Consider the following 22,735-nt stretch of genomic DNA (forward strand, 5'->3'; position numbering starts at 1 on the left):
GAATATTACCCCAGTGATGAGTAATTTTTGACAGAGATGGAAGATGAAGATTTGTTATCATTTCTTTTTTTAAACGAGCTTAGGATTCATCAGCCCAGTCAACAAACCAGATTAACATAGCCTGCTTAGCTTATCCCCCATACAAATAGCCAACTCCCAGAGGACCTCAATGTACAACGACACCTTTCAACTTTCCACAACACATTCATTTCAGCTGGGAATTAGCATGAGCATTTAAAGCTAATGACCATTGTGGGGTTTATGCTGCATCTGTTTGGAAAGGTTTGCTGCTTCCTGTATAGACTTCAGCCTCTGTTATTCATACTCCGTTTTACTGCCAACAGCTGCAGTTGCGTTTGTGCATTCACAAAGATATAGCCGGAGTTGAACTCAGCGCTGCTGGTTCATTAGCGTTCAGCTGGGTATATGTGTGTGAGTATTTCTACAGATCTTCCTGACACAGGCCACCCCTGCTGCATTGCTGATGTTGCTTGCGGTTTTGCAGCCAAGAAGACTGCAGTGTTGTGGCAGTGTTAGTGCCTGGAGACTCAGATAAAGTCCTGCTCTGATGCTGAACTCGATCGGGTAGTGCTAGCACTCTGTCCTTCTTTATCACCTGTAATACACATTAATATTCATAGAGGAATAAAATACTAATACAGCCCCTCCCCAATTTTTCCCTTCTTCTAAAAGGCGATGACATAGTCACGCATGATCACTCTCAGAGTTCACAGCAGGTGAAAGCACATGAACTGCACTCTGTTGCTATGAAGTTTACCACTTCTATTGTCCATCCTTACATTGCTAAGATGCTGACATCAGCATGATCCATTCGACCTCTACAGTATACTCACGTCGTAACATTTTTAGCTGTATTTCTCTTTCTTATTTTAAGTAAGTGTCTCAAGGTATTTCTCAGCTCAGCTGTACACACATAATCCTTCACCCTCTGGTATTATTAGTCTGTCTAAAGGGTTAACACTTTGGAAAAATGCTGACATAGTGACATCCCACTGTAATCTGAAACGAGAGAGAGGCGAGAGAGGACAGAATGAGAGAGAGACAATGAATAAGGGGTTGAGGAGGTGGTGGGATAGTTTGACCCCCACCCCCTGCACACACACAAGTGTGATTTGCTATCCTTGTGGATAGCAATTAATATAATAATTTTTATACTGTACTGTGACTGTATATGCTGTCCGCTTCCCCCAACCTTACCCCTCAACCCAACCCCAATAGAAAACACTCTGCATTTTATATCTATCAAACCTCTTCAGCTGCTTCAGAACGCAGCAGCACGAGTGGTCTTTGATGAACCCAAAAGAGCACATGTCACTCCGCTACTCACCCGTTTGCACTGGCTTCCAGTTGCTGCCCGCATCAAATTCAAAGCTCTGATGTTTGCTTACAAAGTGACCTCTAGCTGTGCTCCTTCGTATCTGCTCTCACTTCTGCAGATATATGTGCCCTCCAGAAACTTGCGTTCTGTGAATGAACGTCGCCTCGTTGTTCCATCCCAAAGAGGGAAGAAATCACTTTCCCGAACTCTCACATTCAATCTGCCCAGTTGGTGGAATGAACTCCCTAACTACATCAGAACAGCCGAGTCACTTGCTGTCTTCAAGAAACGACTAAAAACGCAACTGTTTAGTCTCCACTTTTCCTCCTAATCTGCAATTGCCTCTCTGGCTATACCACTAACTATGCCCTCTCTCTCTCTCTCTCTCTCTCAAAAAAAAAAAAAAAAAAAAAAATTTTCTACTAATGTTTTGCTTCTTAGACTTTTACACGCCTGAAACTTGTCTATAGCACTTGTTCACTGCTGCTCTTATAGTTGTGTAAATTGCTTCCTTGTCCTCATTTGTAAGTCGCTTTGGATAAAAGCGTCTGCTAAATGACTAAATGTAAATGTAAATGTATATTGTCAGAATACTTCTGTAATAATTCTGTGTGATTTATGAGCATGTTTAACTAAATTTAGTCCTCTTAAGACTAAAAGGATATAAAAGCAAGACTGCACACTCTCTCACATGCACACACATATCAATCGAGGGTCATGACCTGAAGTTTAGATTTTACAACTAAAAAGACCAGCTTATTGGGTTTTGGATGTACAGCCTTCTTAACTTAAATCCAATTTTCAACAGGGTTTAGTGGGTATGTGCCATTTTACAGACACATTGCATAAGTACGTTCTGAACCATTAGCAACAGAATATGTTAGAGTTGAGATAGGGTATGTAATTTTTTGAACGTGTCATTTTAATGTTGTGCATTTCTGTCACTTCTTTGCAATCACATATTCTTACTTCCAGCACCAAACTAATTTGCAGTTTTGTTGTTTCAACAGTGGTCCATCATAGAAATATTGACTGATTTTGGGATGGAACTGTGGGATGTCAGATGGATATTGAAGCTCTAAAGCAGGGGTATCGAATTCCTGCTCCTAAAGGGCCACTTGAGGTCTGAAGTCTTTCAAATTGAAGTCTTTAAAATTGTTTCAAAATGATCCATCACAGAAACATTGGGTCAACCAATGGTAAGGTTTTGGGACAGGACTCATTCTATAACTGACCAATGTCAGATGGGTATGGAATACTACAGAATTTATGACACTGCAGAAAAGCATCCCTCAGAAGCAGGATTGGACACCACTGGCCCTAAAGGGAAATGGTGAATGAAAAAAAAATATGAAGAAAAAATATGTATCTAAACTTTTTCAATCGCTTGCAAAACTTTTGCATTTCCAAAGTAAAATTGCACTCTCTCTAAGCATGCCCAAGAAACTTTGTTGCTTATGGTCGCTCATGAAAAAACTAAATTAGTTTTCCCTCTCACTTCACGGTAATCTCATCAGGAAAAATTCTTGGGTAAATGCAGAAGTTTTATGAAAGCACTGAAATAAAAGTTCTTTCTATGACTGTCTGAGAAACCTGTTTGGAAACAGACAAATTTGCATTTGGTGCCGGTAGTTGGGCACAAATTACCTGCAGCAGCTTTAAACAAAATGGAGACCTAGAAGTAAACATAATATAAGCAAAGTTTCTTGGGGAAATGCAGTTTTATGAAAGCACTGAAATATAACTTTTTCCTATAGCTGTCTGTTTGGAAACAGGAAACTTGTTTGGAAACAGACAAAATTGCATTCGGTGCCAGTGGAAGTACAGAACTTAACTGCAGCAGCATTAAAGAAAAGGGAGACCAAGAAGTCAACATAATATTAGCTAAGTTCTTGGGGAAATGCAGAAGTTTTATGAAAGCAATGAAATATAACTTTTTCTTATGGCTGTCTGGGAAACCTGTTTGGAAACAGACAAATTTTCATTTAGTGGCGGTAGTTGGGCAGAAATCACCCACAGCAGCTTTTAAGAAAAGGGAGACCAAGAAGTCAACATAATATTAGCTATAGATTTGAAAAAGCAGCAGCGGAGCTATTTTTGAGTGCGACCCAGGCCATGAGCATCATCCCCTAAAGCTCTTTACCCGTTACAGATGGATTTAGCAACCCTCAATCACATAACACCCAAAAAACAGCTTTCTCTCTCCACTAAAGACCAGAGAATGGATGTGATTCCTCCACACATCTCTTTCTGTGGTCAACCTATTGGTGAACTTCTTAAAAGAGTTACTGTTGTGATAATTCAAGAGTAAAACATTAGCTAATATATTGGTAAAGTGTCTAGAGAAAAATCTAAAATTAAAAATCTGCTATTTGGTGCCTGCAGAAACCAATTTTGTTCAAACAAGATGTTTATGTTCCTAGTGAACGTGGCAGCCTTAAATCAGCCGATGATGGTCAAATAAGGGAGATCAGCTATAAATCCTGATGTGAACACTGTCAGCATTTTTAGGGCCAATTCAGGTGTTGTTTTAGAATGCTGTATAGTAAAGTATGCCAGATCATAGCAATCCACTGAATCTTCTATAACCCAGAGCCGGCGTGCAGTTTTAAGGACTTGTGCTGAATTCTGATTTTGGATGTGTTTGTGCCATTATCATATTTTTTTTAAGTGGAATGGTGTAAACAACTAAAACACACACTAAAACAACACTCTCAGTGGGTGCAATTCCCTCCTGAGTGCTGATGGTGCAAAGTAAGGAAAGGGGTCACTCAGCTCTGCCCTTCAGTGGCATGCGGTAGCAATGGGAGGAATCGCATTTGGTTTTACAAAATTAAAGCCTTGCCAGAAATTACAGAATGCTGACATACTTTATTCTTCCCCACCTAGAGCAGTTTTGCTGCGGCGAGCCACACACACACACACACACACACACACAAACACACAATCACACATTTCCCTCTATTGCTCTCAGTATCACCTGGAGGTGTTATTGCTGGACTGGTTACATCTCGTGTGTAAGGCTTTTCGGTGCAGTGCATACAGGCTTACTGAGATCAATAATGTCCCATCTGATACAGGGCTCAACAATAAAGATGGTCCAATGGCTCAGGGCCAGGGAGAGAGCATTTCAGGCCAGTTTACTCGACGTATTGAGCCAATGCTGCACTGCCATAGTGGCCTGCAAATCATTAATCATGTACGTGTTTTATGTCTTGCTAACTTGTTTATCGAACTAGCTGATGGTGTCTGCATTCAATTGAATTTACAATTTTAAAGACATAGGGGTGAGTTAATATTCTAACATCATTTGGCATAACGTATTTACGCAAAAATGAAACTGCACGCTTAAATTATATTAAAGAATAAGTGAGCATACAAAAGTTAATTACATTTTAAATGATTCAAAACTTTCTAGCTGACAAATGAGTGAAAACTATTAAAACTGATGACATTTGTTTAATATTTTAAGGCTGGACTGTGATCCTCAGTCTTAGGCCCAATCCCAATTCTACCCCTTAGCCCTTACCCATACCGCTACCCCTCGTTTTGCGCGTTCATGTAGGGAATGTAGGGGTGTCCCAATTCTCTTTAGCTTGAGAAGCTAGATAGCCCTCGAAACTGAGATTTTTCAGGACCACACTCGAAACCAAGGGGTGAGAAAATTTTCCAGAACACACCAGCTACAATGGCAGCCTGGCTGCACACGAAAGTAAGGAGATCCACAAATTAGTATTTTTGTCATTATTACGAATTTTTACAAGAAACAAGCACATGTTTTAATAAATAAAATAAAAATCGTTACATTGTGCTATCTATAATCCCTAATAATAACTCCTGTATAGCAGTCCCACAATATTCTGTCACTCGATGACACTCGAATACCCTGTCAGAAAAGTCTAGTGGCTGGGAATGAGCTTTTTACATTGTCCGGTATAATGTTAATGTTGTAGATGAATATGGCAACAATGTAAACACACAGGACCGTTACGATCTTATTGCCCAATTATATTGTTATGATATCATTGCCTTCAGTGATTTCCTGAATATAAATACCAAACAATAACGCAACGGGAATAACTACAGCAGTCGTGATCGTTGATCTCATATGAAGCACGAGGTTGCGAAGACATATGATGACGTGTGCTGGTTTTGTAGTGCTGTCTCATTTCTTAGGGGTAAATATTGAAGCCCTTCTCCTTCACATTCTGTTTTAAGGGCCAAGGGAAAGGGGTACAAAAATAGAATTGGTATTGGGCCTTAGAGAGAATGAATTCTTGTTTTAAATATATTTGACAATATGTGGTTGATTTGAAAAACCCTGTTTGTCCATGACCCATATACAGTTGAAGTCAGAATTATAAGCCCCCCTTTTGCATTTATTTTTCTTTTTTAAATATTTGTTTAACCAAATGATGTTTAACAGAGCAAGGAAATTTTCACAGTATTTTTTCTTCTGGAGAAAGTCTAATTTGTTTTATTTCGGCTAAAATAAAAGCAGTTTTAAATTTTTTGAAAAACATTTTAAGGTCAAAATTATTAGCCCCTTTAAGCTATATATTTTTCGATAGTCTACAGAACAAACCATCATTATACAATAACTTGCCTAATTACCCTAACCTGCCTAGTTAACCTAATTAACCTAGTTAAGCCTTTAAATGTCACTTTAATCTGTATAGAAGTGTCTTGAAAAATATCTAGTCGAATATTATTTACTGTCATCATGGCAAAGATAAAATAAATCAGTTATTAGAGATGAGTTATTAAAACTATTATGTTTAGAAATGTGCTGAGAAAATCTTCTCATTGTTAAACAGAAATTGGGGAAAAAAATAAACAGGGGGGCTAATAATTCTGACTTTAACTGTATATACTGTTACCTTTGCTAACTAACCAAAGTATTAAACCCTTACATAAGTAATCGTTGACCACAACAGTAAAATGTTAGTGTGTATGCGAGTATTAAATTTACAGTTTTTACTCATTGCCGAGGAGCAAGAAATCTACTGGCCTTCTTGTTGAACAGTGAACAATCTCTATTGTTAAGCTCTGTAATATAATGTTTTCAATCCATCATTTGAGCAGTCACTCAGTCTGTGACCCCTTAAAAAAGCATTTCCAGCCTTCCATGGAGTTGTGCAGACAGTTCAGAAGAGTCTTCCATCTTCCGTTTGTTCATTTCACACTGCATGAGTCTGGAGAGACTGCCTTGTATATCTTCCATATATACTCCTCTCTTTGCAAATAAAAGCTGAGATAGGTTACCGGATTAGCCTCTCTACCTATCTATCTTTTTCTCGTCTCACGGCTCTCTATTAAGTGTGAAACACAGTGCTGTCACCCTGCCCCAATTACATTACTAACACTGGGGGAGAGCGTTGTGTGCGTGAGCATTACTTCTATGAATTTATCCAAGACTAACCTCTAGATCTGTCAGAAACGCACACATTTCACTGAACACGGTATCTTTCTCTGTCTGTGTCCAGCTATGACAACAGAAGTGAGCCGAATCTGCCTGTCCTGCCCTTCTCTTAATCTAAAACTAATGTTGACACATTCTATAAAAGTGCACTTAAAACCTCTTTTTAGAAAAGAAAACTCCTTTTTGACTGTGTCCACAGCGCCGTCTGCTCGTCAGAGATTTCCCAGCATCCCTCTGTCGTCTGGTCACACCTGCATGCCTGGTTTGTTCAGATCCCCATTCCCGTGATTCCCTCCACCGCCTCCAGGCCCTCGGGTGACCGTTTCCTCCTCATCGTCGCTGTCCAGCTCCTCGCTCTTCCTCTTGCTGTACCGCTCGTACAAGACCATGAGGACGCCCATGACCCAAGCCGACACTGTCCCGGCACTGAAAATGACGAAGCCGATTGCAATGAAGAACAGGTAGTCCCAGTAGCCCAGGCCTTGGTGGCACTCAGACCGCAGCTGCATGCCCACCTCTGCTAGACGCTGTCCTAGCATGTCTGGAGGCCCCTGGCACACCGTCTGGCCCTCATCTAGAAAGGAAGAGAGAGATTGAGGGGAAGTATGAGCAATAGGGATACACGATTAATCGAAATGAAGTTGACATCGCGTTTCAGCAAAAGCTGTGATTCTCATGCACATCTTGTCAGGAAACACTGTAAAATTGCAGAGTTCCACAAAAATCAATCAACACAAATTGATTAATTTAACATAACTAATGTAAGTGGATTGAACATAAAACAATTAAGTTGTCCCCAAAACATCTAACAAATTGTGTTGCTTCAGCTCATTTTAGAAAAGTAGTTTGAATAAATCAATTAAAAAAGGTAAATAAACAAATATTAAACCTCCTCCGAACGCTAAGGGCGCCCTCATGCAGAAAATGCAAATATGCAACAAATAAGAGGTGCAGGGATTCAAACTAGGGGCTTAGATTTAGGCTGGACGGATGGGACGTGTCCCCACCAATATCCACCAACTACTGAAATATCCCCACCAATAATTTAATTCACTCAAAAACAACGCGCTGTCAATATAAACCTAGACATGCCGAAAGGGTTAAATCACGTCTCTCCTCGAGTCGCACCGCCCCCAAACACATATCAACATTGTGATTGGCTGTGCCTTCCCTGCTGTCATGTGAGAGGCTGCTTTCAGATACAAGCAGCGCCAAAACAACTGTGTGACACGCACAAGTGCGGATGGCGATAGCAAAAAAAAAGGTGGACATAAAGAGGTTTTTGCAACGAAAAGTGTAAGTCACATGAACTCAAGTTCGCTACTGAATGAATCCATCATGATAATGCTGCTATTACTAGTGTTTTTCACTGCTTTTACGGTCAGTCTAACATTAAAGCAGACTGATATAGTCTGTGAACAATATTTCCTGAAAACTAACTGCAGAATAAACACCTACATGTAAATGTATATGACCCTGCCAGTTTTCCTAATCTCTCCAATTTCGGTTGAAACAATTTACATTTACATTTAGTCATTTAGCAGACGCTTTTATCCAAAGCGACTTACAAATGAGGACAAGGAAGCAATTTACACAACTATAAGAGCAGCAGTGAACAAGTGCTATAGACAAGTTTCAGGTGTGTAAAGTCTAAGAAGCAAAGCATTAGTATTTTTTATTTTTTTTGAGAAAGAGAGAGAGAGAGAGAGAGAGAGAGAGAGAGAGAGACTTTTGACTTTTCACAACACCTTTAATGAACATTAAAATTCTTTGAATACATCATCCAATAAAAGTTATAAAATATTACTTTTTTTTTTTTTTTTTTAGTTTTTAAGAAAAACGAACATTTACCAATTAAACACCAATTTTCCTGAATCACACACAGTCACCAAAACCCCTCCAATACCCCATTTCCATTCAAAATACAGAATATTATTGACATGTTTGTAATATGTATATTCAATCACCACTCGCGACTCCACTAGAGATTTAAACAGAGTAATTATGTTCACATTTTCACCAGAATTTTTACATTGATGAGATTTTAAAATCACAAGTTTAGCTTGTCCAATTAAGAAATTGATAAGTGTGCATTTTTGCTGACAAGACTTCTTGTATCTGCAACCAAAAATGAATAGACTATTAGAAAAAATAAAGCCTAATCTTACAATCATGTTCTCTAATAGTTCAAGCAATGGTTTAAGTCTGACACATTCACAGAACATATGAAAGACATTGTCGAGAAGGTTACAAAAAGGACATACTGGTTGAACAGTCTCATTTATCTTGGACACAAAAGAATTTGAGGCTATAATACAATGTAGTATTCTCCACTGAATGTCTCCACATCTTTTGGAGGTAGGAGGCTTATAAAATAACCTCCAAGATGGATGGATATCAGTGGAAACAGAAAGCCAAGACCTCCATTTAGTGTCCGGTCTTTGCAACAACTGACCCAATTGTGAAATTTTCACACACATATGGTATAACACCTTTTTCTCAATGCAATTAAAATCCAATGCACCATACCCTTTCAGCAATTTTATCTGGTTATTCTCATCAGATTCCCAATCTTTAAAAACAACTTTAAGTACAGGAAAAGACCTATGGATAAAACCACACCGTAGAACATTATTAATAAAATCAGTAAAACTCTGTGGAAAAGCTGCCCTAATATTCTTCATTAGACCTTCTACGATTCTTAATGAATTTATCCCAGTTTGACTGGCAATTACATGTGCTGGTTTCCATTGGCCATCATTTAAATCAATCAGATCGATGACTTTTGTTAAGCCAGCAGTCAGACATTTAGTAATTAAAGAAGATGGCACATTGTCTAACTGAAAAAGTGGATTGAAAAAAAGAGGTTCTAAAACACCATAATGGTCATCTTCATGTCTCAAAATTTTAAAACAACTCCAAAACTTGATCAATCCCAAATAAAACCTAAAAGGCAATGATTGCACTTTTTCCAGGAGATTCTTCTGCATTAAAAACAACTGTTTTTCTATACCGAATCCACCAATTTTCTGCAGTATATATGATCCAAATACAACCCAAGGCGCAGGTTCAGAATTGTACAAAAGCTTTTGTAGTGACTGTAGCCTCATTGCCAAAACCTTGGACTCTAGGTGTATTAGCCCTTGACCACCCTCTGCCACAGGTAGATAAAGGACACCTGGAGGAAGCCAATGGTAGCCATCCCAAAAAAAATTAACAAATGCCTTTTGTACTCCAGAAAGTAATTCTTTTGGCGGATCCAAAACAGTAAATTTGTGCCATAGCATAGAAGCTGCTAAATTATTAACGACCAAACATCTCCCTCTAAAGGAGAGGTGTGGAAGAATCCATCGCCACTTAAGAATTCTTAAAATTACCTTGTCTGCTAACCCTTGCCAGTTCTTATCTGTATATTCGTTTGTCCCAAAATATATTCCAAGGATTCTGAACCCATCTTTGGCCCAGCTACATTGCTGGGGTAAACTAGGTGGTCCTGCATCCTGCCAGTCACCCAACAATAAGGATGTACATTTCTCCCAATTAATACGTGCTGATGATGCTTGCTGATACGTGTTTAAAGAAGAAGTTAAAATCGAAACATCTTTTGAATCTTTTATAACTACGGTTACATCGTCAGCATAAGCTGTAAGTTTGACTGAAGGGTTATTAGGAATATTAAAACCGCTCAGTTGCCTCCTGAGTGATATTAGTAAAGGTTCAATAGAAATTGCATATAAAAGACCAGAAAGAGGACACCCTTGCCTTATTCCTCTAGTTACAGGAAAAGGCCTGGTTAATGAACCATTTATCTTCAGCATGCTAAAAATTCTATTGTTTAACATCTTAACGAGAGACACAAAATAAGGGCCAAAACCAAAAGCTTCTAGTGTTTTAAATAAATACTGGTGATCAACTCTGTCAAAAGCTTTTTCTTGATCCAAAGAAAGAAACCCAATGTCCATGTTGTGCATTTTGGCCACAGTAATCATATCTCTTATCAAGAAGAGATTATCAAAAATTGTCCTTTTCGGAACACAAAAAGTTTGGTCCATGTGAATAACTGAGGCCATATATTGCTTAAGTCTATTGGTCAGAGATTTAGATAATATTTTAAAATCAACACATATTAGTGATACTGGCCGCCAGTTCTTTAAACATCCAAGGTCTCCTTTTTTAGGGATCAAAGTCAGAATAGCCCTTCTACTGCTCAGAGGAAGGGTGCCTTGATGAATGCATTCAAGAAAGACTTCATACATGTCCTGACCCAATAGTTCCCAGAACGCCTTAAAAAATTCCGCTGTAAGTCCATCCAGACCAGGTGACTTCCCCGAACACATTTCTTGGACAGCTTGCGAAAGCTCTCCAAAAGTCAAAGGCTTATCCAAGTCATTTTGTTCTTCTTCTGATAATTTTGATACCTCCTTTAACAGTGAGTTGACTGCTGTGTCGTCACATAACTCTGAACAGTATAAATCCTCATAAAATGAAAGGGCATAAGATTGAATCTCCTGTTGATCAGTTATCACTCCCCCTCCTGGAATTTTCAGCTGATGAAGACTTTTCTGTTCCCTTGGTTTCTTTTCAAGTCCAAAAAAGAAAGATGTGGGAGCATCCATATCATTCAGTTGTGCAAACCTGGTCCTCAGAAAGGCATCTTTTCCTTTTTCTTCCAACAGATTCTTTAAAAGAAGTTTATCGTTTGTAACAGAGTCAGTAAAAGTTGAGTTGTTGGTACAGTCACTGCTTTGCCCAAGTATAGCTTGTTCGAGGGACCTCATTCTTGTTTTGAGCATTCCAGCATTATGGGCAGTGTACTGCTGACAAAAAGACTTAATTTGTGTTTTTCCAACATCCCACCATTGACTCAGTGACAGAAAATGACTTCTCTCATCTCTCCAAGCTTTCCAGAAGATTGAAAGAGTGAATAAAAGTGCAGTCCTGCAATAATCTATTATTAAAACGCCAATGTGATTTAAAAGGCTTTGAAAGAGAGACTGATACAACAACTGATACAAAGTGATGATCAGACAAGAAAGATGGTGCAATCGAGCTATTAAAAAACCTACCTCTAGTGCCCTTTTCAACATAAAACCGATCAAGCCTTGCCCCTGACAAATTATTTGAATTATTTTTTAACCATGTGTACTGTCTGACTCCAGGAAAAGCTTCCCTCCACACATCAACTAACTTATGTTCATTAATTATTTTTTTTAAACACTCAGCAGAAGAATTTTGAGGTTCATTGTGATTCCTGTCCAGATGTGAATCAATAGTGCAATTAAAATCCCCTCCAATTACAATCATATTACCCCGAGGACACTGTAATATGGCATCAGAAAGTATTTTAAAAAAAGAAACACGGTCATGACCAACAGTTGGTGCATAAACATTAATAAAAGAGAAATAGGCATCTCCTATAACAATATCAGCCCTCAATATACGACCAGGTATTATTTCTATTGCATTTGACTGCATACTGACATGTGGGGAAAAAAGAAATGCTACACCAGCACTAAGGTTTGTGCCATGGCTTAGTAAAACATTTCCCTTCCACCCACTATGCCACTGTGCCTGATTTTGATGGTCTGTATGCGTTTCTTGCAAGAAAATAACATCAGCCTTTTTGAGCCGCAGATAATCAAATAAAGCAACTCTCTTTTTGGTGCTCCGACAACCGTTAACATTAAAAGTCGCAATATTTAAGGTTGTCATGGCAAAAAGAATGCAAATAATAAAATATATAATCTTACACATTAGTCCTGTTTGTTTTTTCTCAATCCAAATTATCAATCATTTTTTTAACAGTAGTGACATGTTTCCTTAATCGGAATCTTTTAAGTTTATCGAGCTCATCCAATGATGCTTTTCTCATTGCTACAGCACAGGATTCCACAAACAGTTGTAAATCTGGGAAATACTTCTCTATTTTTGGCCTTCGTTGATTAAAGGTTTCATCAAGAAAACTGTTAAGTTCTTGTACTGTGTAATAAGATGGTTTTATTTGCGAATTGCGTCTTTTTTCAACACGACTTTCTTTTATATTGTCATTAACAAGATCCATCACATATGATTCTTCACTATCATAATTAATGTCAATGGACTGAGCCTCACCACTCTCGGACAGTTGATCAGCTTCAGCCAGTACCAGGCCATCAGTCTCTCGCGAGTCGCGAGGCTTCCCGTCTCCCCCGAGCCCGTTCAGCTCTGCGGGGTGGTCCGGTTCATCACTGTTTCCAGCAGCAGCGGTTCCACCGCTCGCCGCGCTGCGCACTTCAGCACATACATCAGTGTTCACCGAACACTCTCCTGCATTCTCATTCGCTGCATCCACTTTCAGATTTTCATCGTCTTTTAACAATGAATCTGAATCAGCCCGTTGGTCAGTGTCGTTATTGTCATTCTGATTTTCATTTTCCGTGCCAACTTGCTCCGCGATTGCGGTCGGCTCAGTCTCATTCACATTTATATTTTGGTTTGTCATCTTATTATTTGTACATCTCAATTTTGTATGACCGTAAACCCCACAAGAGAAGCATTTCATTGACTCAGTGCTGATAAAAATTGTGTAATCCTTACCGGCCAGAGTCAATTTTGCAGAGACGTCCAAGTGTTGGAATTCAGCATTTAAAATGATAGCAGTTTGGCGTCTAAAAGACATAATGTGTTTTAATTCTGGGTTTTTTACCCCAAGTGGGATCATTTTAATTGGCATCACAATTTTGCCATAGCGGCTAAGTAACCGCTCGAGTGATTCATTCGAGATGAATGGAGGCACATTAGAGAGAGTTACTTTTTTTGAAGGGCTCGACAGTGGTAACACGGGTAAAAAAGTATCGCCAACAGACAGTCCGGCTTCAACTAAGTGATGAACCATAGACTCTTCCTTCAAAAACACAACAACTGCCTTGTTCATTCTGGATGCCGATAGTATATTCCTGGCGCCTATTTCTGCGCTTATAGCTGTCAAACAGTCCTCAATGGTGATTGATTCATCCGGTAAACATTTACAACCATGTCGGGCTGTTAAAGAAGCAAACCCATCTGAATCTGCCGGCATGTTCTCGACCTCTAGATAATTAAATGTTATAAACTAAATCTCACTTGTAGAAAAAGAGAAGAGAAAATGAATGAAAACTCACTCAAACAAGCCGCCAGTCGCTCAAACACTCACGCAGCCCTCCCAGCTACCCCGTACATCCGCACATGCGCGCACACGCAGAGAGAGAGAGAGAGAGAGAGAGAGAGAGAGAGAGAGAGAGAGAGAGAGAGAGTACAGTTAGTGGTATAGCCAGAGAGGCAGTTAAGATTAGGAAGGAAAGTGGAGACTAAACAGTTGAGTTTTTAGTCGTTTCTTGAAGACAGCAAGTGACTCTGCTGTTCTGATGTAGTTAGGGAGTTCATTCCACCAACTGGGCAGATTGAATGTGAGAGTTCGGGAAAGTGATTTCTTTCCTTTTCGGGATGGAACAACGAGGCGACGTTCATTCACAGAACGCAAGTTTCTGGAGGGCACATAAATCTGCAGAAGTGGGAGCAGATACGAAGGAGCAAAGCCAGAGGTCGCTTTGTAAGCAAACATCAGAGCTTTGAATTTGATGCGAGCAGCAACTGGCAGCCAGTGCAAACGGGTGAGTAGCGGAGTGACATGTGCTCTTTTGGGTTCATCAAAGACCACTCGTGCTGCTGCGTTCTGAAGCAGCTGAAGAGGTTTGATAGAATTAGCTGGAAGCCCGGCTAGCAGAGAGTTGCAATAGTCTAGTTTGGAGAGAACAAGAACTTGAACAATGAGTTGAGCTGCATGTTCAGATAGTAAGGGTCGAACCTTTCTGATGTTATAGAGTGCGAATCTGCAAGATCGAGCAGTTCTAGAAATGTGGTCAGAGAAGTTTAGTTGGTCATCAATCGTTACTCCAAGGCTTTTTACCATTTTGGATGCAGTAATGGTTGCTCCATCCATCTGGATTGAAAAGTTATGGTGAAGAGTCGGGTTGGCAGAATTTGTCAGAACAACTACAGTCTGTGCTCCATCTTTTAATAATACTATGAGACATGTTTAATTTGTACGAAAAATAAACGAATGTTTTTATAAAACTCTCTATCAGTTAATAAACATTGTTTTAACAATACACTTTCAGGCCTGTAGCCAGCTTATTGAAAGGAGCGGTTATTTGTTTTCTGAAAAACTGAACCTTTTTGCAGTTATTCACCTGATTTTCTGTTTAATTGTGGTATAAATATTACATTTTAGTGACATTTTAATAACAAATTTTTGCTTGATTATCTTGTTGGATTATTATAACTAACTTTTTGATGTACCAAAAATATTTTCTAGCATTTTGTCAAATTGCTTTATTTACACATGTGCATTTGAACTGTAAGCTTTATTACAGTTTTGAAAACAATAAAAATTCTTTGAATTAGAAATTAGAACTTTAAATTCTTAGAATGAAGAAATGAAGAGTTCAGATGCCAAAACCTCTAAATGCCATGTTTACATTTACATTTAGTCATTTAGCAGACGCTTTTATCCAAAGCGACTTACAAATGAGTAAAATGAGCATTTTTCTCAGCCTCGTATATTTATGTTCAGTCATTTCACTTTAAACACAATGAAAAGAACGTATTTGTCACTATAAAAGTAAAATCACTGAGTCCACACACAGGAGTTGGAAAAAAAAGCTCATTTTAGAAGAAAATTTTAAATGTAATTTAGAGGTTTTTGATTAATGGTTTTTGCATCTACTCTCTTCAAATATGAAAATATACTTATTTTTTAAAATAGTTTTTTTTAATCATCATTTTCTTTGGGAAATCTGTTAAATCTTGATTTAAATTAAAAGCTGAAGCCTGTAAGCAAATAACAAACTGGCCAGTGCATTTAACTTTCCTCAGTGAGAATTTGGCCATTTGAATAAAAATATAAATTCAAACATAATGATAATAATAATCCAACTTTTGGTTTTTCTAACCACCTGGCTACGCGCCTGCCTATTTAATTTAACTTAAAAAATTGTATGAAGGGAGGATTCATTAATAATGTAGTTTGATAGCAGTTAAATAATTAATAGCAATATATAAAATATATAATATAAAAAAAACAATATTCATTCTTAGCGGGGGTGTGAGGGGATTGTATTCACTCGTCCCCAGTCCCCCATCACTGTCAAGTGCAAACCTACGCCCCTGATTCAAACAAAACTGTTTTTGTTGATTCAACGTAACTAATAAACACACGACTATGGAATCGTCTCGGAGAATCATTTATTTCAAACACTCGACTGAAGTTAAGAGGCGTAATAATTCAATTTGTCATTAAATGTGATATTTTCACATGCTTTTAGGTGTAGCAGCATGTAATAAACAGCACCAGAGTTCATTGAAAAGTTACACTAAAATCTGTGAAATCGCAGAATCAGTCAATGTCTCCATCTGAAAACAGATCCTGGAAATGTACCACTGATTACAGAGCCAATGTCACTGCTAAATGGAGCATTAAAATCATCTTTGATTAATCACACAGCAATATCATGATCTTATGAGCAATATCATGGTCTTAGTCATGCAATATGTAAAGAGAAATTGATGACGGACCGTTGACATATCAGAAAATAATGCATAACTGGTGCATACGTGGTGATTCAGCTACAATTTGACACACTGGTGTCAGTTATTTCTCTTTTAGTATGGTTACCACACCTAAGGTTGTATTTCAAGACATTTGTCAGGTTTTGTGCTTAAACAGCTCCTGTGTATAGAGCTAGTTTCTTAGCATTCTCATCCAAATCCTTCTGTTTTGTTTTGATATTTACCTGAAGTAATTTCAGCATAGTGATATGGAACTGTAAAAGGGTCCAGAACTGTCTGGAACTTCTTTAAAACACAAATCTTGAAGGGTCCGGGTCACAGAAGGGTTTGAATGAGAATAAGGTTTGAGAGTACGTTTTTTTGTTGTTGTTGGTTTTGGTGGTTTATGAACACTTTATGGGTCTAATGTATTTTTACTGTAAAAGCAACTTATTATATTGCCTTGCCCTACCCTTGTGGCAAATTCTGAAAGTCAAAAGACCCTGTTAAGTATTACTTATAAGCAGGGCTTAGCATTAACTTTTTTGCACACCAGCCACTGTGGCTAGTAGTTTATCAACATTTTTCAACAGGTGAATTGGGTAGGCTAAATTGTCCATAGTGTATGTATGTGTGCGAATGAGTGTGTATGGGTTTCCCAGTGATGGGTTGCACCTGGAAGGGTATCCGCTGCGTAAAAACATATGCTGGATAAGTTGGCGGTTCATTCCGCTGTGGCAACCCCAGATTAATAAAGGGACTAAGCTGAAAAGAAAATGAATGAATAAATGAATGAATGCATCAATTTGACTTTGACAAGCTAAAATGACTTGATTTAGACTTCGTGTTATGTCCACATGCCTCTTCATTCATTTAACTTTTTGTGTGTGTTGTGTATGAGCTTGCTCAATGAGCATGAGCAAATGGGTCATGGTTTCATAGTGTCATATTACAATTAGTTTTTATTTCACATGACTTTTCAGAGCTCAAAATTAAGGATTTACCAAATTTATCTCTCCAAACATAAATAAATAATTATTTCTTAGCCCCAAAATTTAAATGTGTCAAAACAAGCAAAATATAGCTGTATACTATACTTTTTATTTAACAAAACCTTTCTTTAAAAATTAAATAAATAAATAAATTGACCTTTAAAAAAATAATTATTATCATGTATCTAAAATATGCACGGTAATCGGTCCTGGCTAGAGGTTCCAGATCACCAGTTAACTACACATAAATGGGGAGCTATTCCCATTAAAGCAATGTTATTGTTAAAAAATTATAATTAAACCATATTAACAAAAATAACTGTAAGCAAAAGAAAGCAGGTGAAAAACATACCATGTGTGATAATGAAAGGATGATCACACCTACACGGTTAATGTTAGGTCCATTTATAATCTGTTCAAAGAATGGTCAAAGCGAAAGCAACCGATGCTCCTTACAAAAACACAAATCTGGAGCTATTGAAAGCTGCAAGACTGTGGGTGCATGAGCAAAACTTTTTGTCTAGTCTATTCAAAGGAGAACCGATCCCACCAGTTGTATTTCTAGGCACGGTTGCTTCACGCAAGGAAACGGGAGAGCGCACGCTTTTAAAACAGTCAATCGCATCACATCAGCTGTTAGCGCAAGTGATCATCCTTTCATTCGGCATTCAACTGCTTTCTTTTGCTCTCGCGAACACTATTCATTTTGTCAATCGTGCTGCTTCTCGCTTCTAAGATCGCATTTGCACGCATATTAAGTCATCCTTATTGTCAAACCCTGCTTTTAAGAAAACGACAACTTAATAATTGTTTTCAAACAGCCATAGGTCCAGGTGGAGGTGACTGTCTAACAGATCTGAAATCTACCCGCATTTGGTGGGTTGGCGGGTGTTAATGTCAAGCCCTGCTTATAAGCATTTCGAATTATGAGGACATGCCCTTTGTAATCATTGTAATATGTAGGTCGTTCCCATGTCATTATACAAATTTGTGCCCCCATAAACCACCAAAACCAGTAAACACACCACACACACACTTTTACACCTATCTTTATGGGGCTTTTCATACTGTATCTTCTATCCCCCTACTCTAACCGTATCCCTAAACCCAACCTTCACAGGTAAACAATCTGCATTTTTACATTTTCAAAATACTTCATTTTGTGTTTTTATTATGGGGACCAAAAAAATTTTCCCGCAAGAACAACATTTATTGGTTTTGGTTCCCACAATATAAGAAATACAAACTACTCCCTGACACACACGCACACACACACGCAGTCTGGAAGCCTCTGGCAGTGGCCTTGAGGAAGAAACAGGTCAGTAACCATCATCCCCATCTCAAAGCCTGAGCATCAGCCTGTCAGCTCAACATATCAGACTGACAGAGTGATCCTCAGACACACTCGCACAGAGACTTCAGTCGCTTCTCATTACACACAGTGGAAACTACTCAAACCAATGGCATGAGCTCTTCTTCATTTGTCTGTCACCTTTTTGACATTTCAATGGATGAATACCGTTTGTCCTCAAAGACATTATCAGATGCCAGGTAGGATGGAATTATATCACTTCACCTTTAATCAAAAAGCAATATCTCTTCCAAGACAAAGAAGAGAAGAGAACAGGGGCAGGAATAAGTTGCCTTTGGGTAAGACTGTCCTGGAAAGAGTTCGTTCGTTCGTTCATTCATTCATTCAGAGTTGTATTGACCACTGACAAATATACTTCAAAACTCATTTTTTAAATCACTAAACTATGAACAGTCATTAGAAGATGACAGCACACTTCATTATGTTTTAATTAAAAATAAAGGCAAAAAAATAATAATTGGCACACACTCAAAGTGGGAAGCTGTCAGAAATGTAAATGTTAGCGCTAGTTCTACCAGGAATACATAATGTCATGTCACTCATCACAATCCGTTCCAATCAATAGCCACAAGAGTTAAGGAATATATAAGCTGTCCATTCATTTCACTCGATTTCAGATATTGATGCGAACGTTCACCCACCATCTTCCCCACCACCATCACCACCAGGTTGGCCCTGTTCAGGGGGGTATGCTCCCCCCCGGCCTTCGTCCTCGGCAGCCATCGCTGGATCTACAAACTTTCGATTCAAGCTAAATGTTTTGTTAAATCATACTTTTTGTCAAACGATACTCATCAAATAAATGTAAATCAATATCATATTTATCTCGCTTGTCTTACTGGTAGAACCTAAAGGATTTAGATACTGTTAATGCATTTACACCAAGCAGCAACCTCCCGCTCTCCCTCGTGAAGCCAATATGGAAGTAACTGAAACAGCAATTCATCGACTCGCCTTTGGAGGCTGGCTCCATAAACTCCAGATGTTCTCTGACTGCCATTTTTACCGCTGAGAAAAACGTTTACAGTCTGGTACAAAAGATGGTTTTGGTGCATATAGTTAATATTAGCCTTCATGACAACTGCAAGGGGGTGACATTTTTTTTATAACATATTTCAAGAGTTCCCAATTAGATATGCTTGGCGTATAAAGCAGATTTGGCATGCTGTCCCGGAAGAGAACCCTGAGCTCGGAGATATTTGAGCCCAGGTCTCCCGCCCAGTCGATAAGCATATCAGGAGATCCGAGATCAGGTAGGTCTCGAGAGCTCCCCCTTTAGAAAAGGGAGGAAAAGGAGGAGATGGGGTGGAAGGGGGGATTCTTCCAAACGAAGATAGAACAGTAGGGAGAAATTTATCCATTTATAGTAAACTAGGATCACTCTGATTGGATTATTACTGATTACAGATGAGTGGCCAGATGTGCTCAATCATATCACATGCTCCTCTCGAAATTAGTTTATGAAACTTCACTTGTTTCGTTTTTATTAAGTTATATTAGATCTGCCTAATTAAGGGCGTTGCAACTTGAGTGACAGCTAGGTTACGCTGCTCGCTGTCTCGTCACCTCAGCTGATTCCGGCTGATTAGCCGCTGAACTCGACATATACATCATATTTTTGTTTTGTTTTATGTGGCTTTACACAGTCAATTGCCTTTTGGGATTATATTCAACAATTATCAGATAATATTGCATGCTGTGTGCACTTAATTGTGCTCACAAACCATTCAAGTTACCTCCACTTCCCAGGTGAGTAAAATTATACACTTATATACCATATTTATACATGTATTTGTTTAACTTAAGATAATTTATCATTTATAATTTTCTTTAGACCTGTATTTGGAAGTAATTTGCGCTTTCCTCCTGTAGAAAAACGTTATAAGAACAATGTTTAGTGGCTCAATGTGTTACAACAGTGTTTTTTTTTAAAAGACTAAACACTATTGATATAGTACACAACCAAGCACATGTGGTCGGAACACAAATAAGTCGCAGGTAATGAAGTATTAAGCGTTTTAAGCGTTTCTCCCAAAGAAAAGGTCGGTGTGATGTGTTGCGCAAACAAAATGGTGAAATGGTTAGCCACGCCTACTTGGAGTTTCATTTGCACTCTTCAGAAAGAGTTTGTGACATCACGGATACTACGTCCATATCTTTTACAGTCTATGATTTACACTATTTATTAACAAAACAAAATAGTCTAAAATGATTTGCTCTAGTCATTTTATGATAAACAACATAATTATCAAATTATGCTACCTCATATATACCTAAAACAATTTTAGGTCATTATAATGCATGTTTTGTCTCTTTTAAAATATGAAATTTTTATATTAATAAATTTAAGGCATTTTAAAGCTCCAGTTTGAAAATAACTAAATTAGCTGGATTTTTTTTGTCGGAATTTTATTTATCTCACTCTTTAATCCCCCGTCCAACACATTTGGACTAGAAACGTGAGAATCAATAATGTATTATCAGGGTTTCTGCATGTTTAATCCAGTCAAATTTAAGACTTTTTAAGACCCTTCTAAAACCATTATGAATTAAATTTTAGACTTATACAGGGCTAAACACTAATGATTATTTATAATGGCTCGGTCGGTTGCCACACACACACACACACACACACACAAAATCTAATGTAGTTATTTCTTAGCGACATATTTTAATGTGTCAAAACAAGAAAACTCTAGTTGTATACACTTTTTTCAACATGATATGTTTTTTTATGACAAGTTTAACAATGTTAAAATGTTATTTATTATGGAGACAATTACATTAATAATCAAAAATATACATTTGTTGACTTGGTCCAAATTGATTGAGTATAATGTATCATGTAAAGTGATATATGGCTCTGTTATTATCATAAGGAATCGTGTAATTGTTTTTAGATTTTTTTCATGATAAGGGAATTTAATTTAGAGAAATTGCTGTAAAACAGTCAAACAGCTATTGTAAATTGGATCTTGTTTTACTGAGATGGATTGTTGGTGCTATGCAGTGGCGCAGTAGGTAGTGCTGTCACCTCACAGCAAGAAGGTCGCTGGTTTGAGCCTCGACTGGGTCAGTTGGCATTTCTGTGTGGAGTTTGCATGTTCTCCCTGCATTCGCGTGGGTTTCCTCCGGGTGCTTCGGTTTCCCCCACAGTCTAAAGACATGTGGTACAGGTGAATTGTCTGTAGTGTATGTGTGTGTGAATGAGTGTGTATGTGTTTCCCAGGGATGGGTTGCAGCTGGAAGGGCATCCGCTGCATAAAACAAATGCTGGATAAGTTGGCGGTTCATTCTGCTGTGGCGACTGCAGATTAATAAAGGGACTAAGCCGAAAAGAAAATGAAATGAATGGGTTGTTGGTGATTGGATAGATGTCGGCCTGATTGAGTAGCTTTGCTTGGACAGAGGAAAATTAAGACCTGTTTAAAATTAGTTAGGACCTACAAGACAATATTTCAGTGAATTTAAGATTTTTAAGGCCTAAAATTTAGTTTTTGAAATTTATGACATATTATAACCCAGCGGGACCCTGATAATTCTACTAATAAAACCCTAATCGACCAACCTGGAATTCCTTTTTATAAAATGAAACTAATTCCCATCTACATTATAAAAAGCCTTCCCAACAGAATAAGCTTATTGATTCCAAATTACAAAAAGCATTTGAATTCTGTATACATTCCATTAGGTTTGCTTAGGAATACCTTCACTGTAAATCTCAGCATTTTTTAGAGTGTACGTACTTACTCAAATCCCAACATTTGACCTGCGTTTGACGGAGAAGCTTGTGAAAAGACCACCTGGTGCTAAATAAAGGGATTACCGGTAACTAATCTTCTCTCAAACAGGTGAAATTTGCAGGCATTATGCAAGTCATTAGGATGATTAGTGCGCCCCATAGCCTGTGAACTGGACCAGAAACAACCACCTGCCCCGGCAGAGACACTGTGACCTCTGGGCATCATCTGCTGTCAGGTTGGTCTCCTACTGCACCAATATGAGCCATGAGGTCATTTCAGGACAAACCCGGACAATGTGGAGCT

The 22,735-nt window shown here is 38.3% G+C and overlaps 1 protein-coding gene across 1 annotated transcript in view; it reads right to left on the reverse strand.

The window, feature by feature from the left end:
- Window positions 1-6,167: 6,167 nt before the first annotated feature.
- LOC130213703 (leucine-rich repeat-containing protein 52-like) overlaps window positions 6,168-22,735 on the reverse strand; it is a 71,828-nt gene continuing 55,260 nt past the window's right edge. Inside the window, exon 2 of the mRNA XM_056445459.1 lies at window positions 6,168-7,335. Within this exon, the coding sequence (XP_056301434.1) occupies window positions 7,007-7,335 (329 nt within the window). The 3' untranslated portion in view covers window positions 6,168-7,006. The remainder of the gene's footprint in view (window positions 7,336-22,735) is intronic.

The sequence above is a fragment of the Danio aesculapii genome, chromosome 20, assembly GCF_903798145.1.
Source record: "Danio aesculapii chromosome 20, fDanAes4.1, whole genome shotgun sequence".
Lineage (NCBI taxonomy): Eukaryota > Metazoa > Chordata > Actinopteri > Cypriniformes > Danionidae > Danio > Danio aesculapii.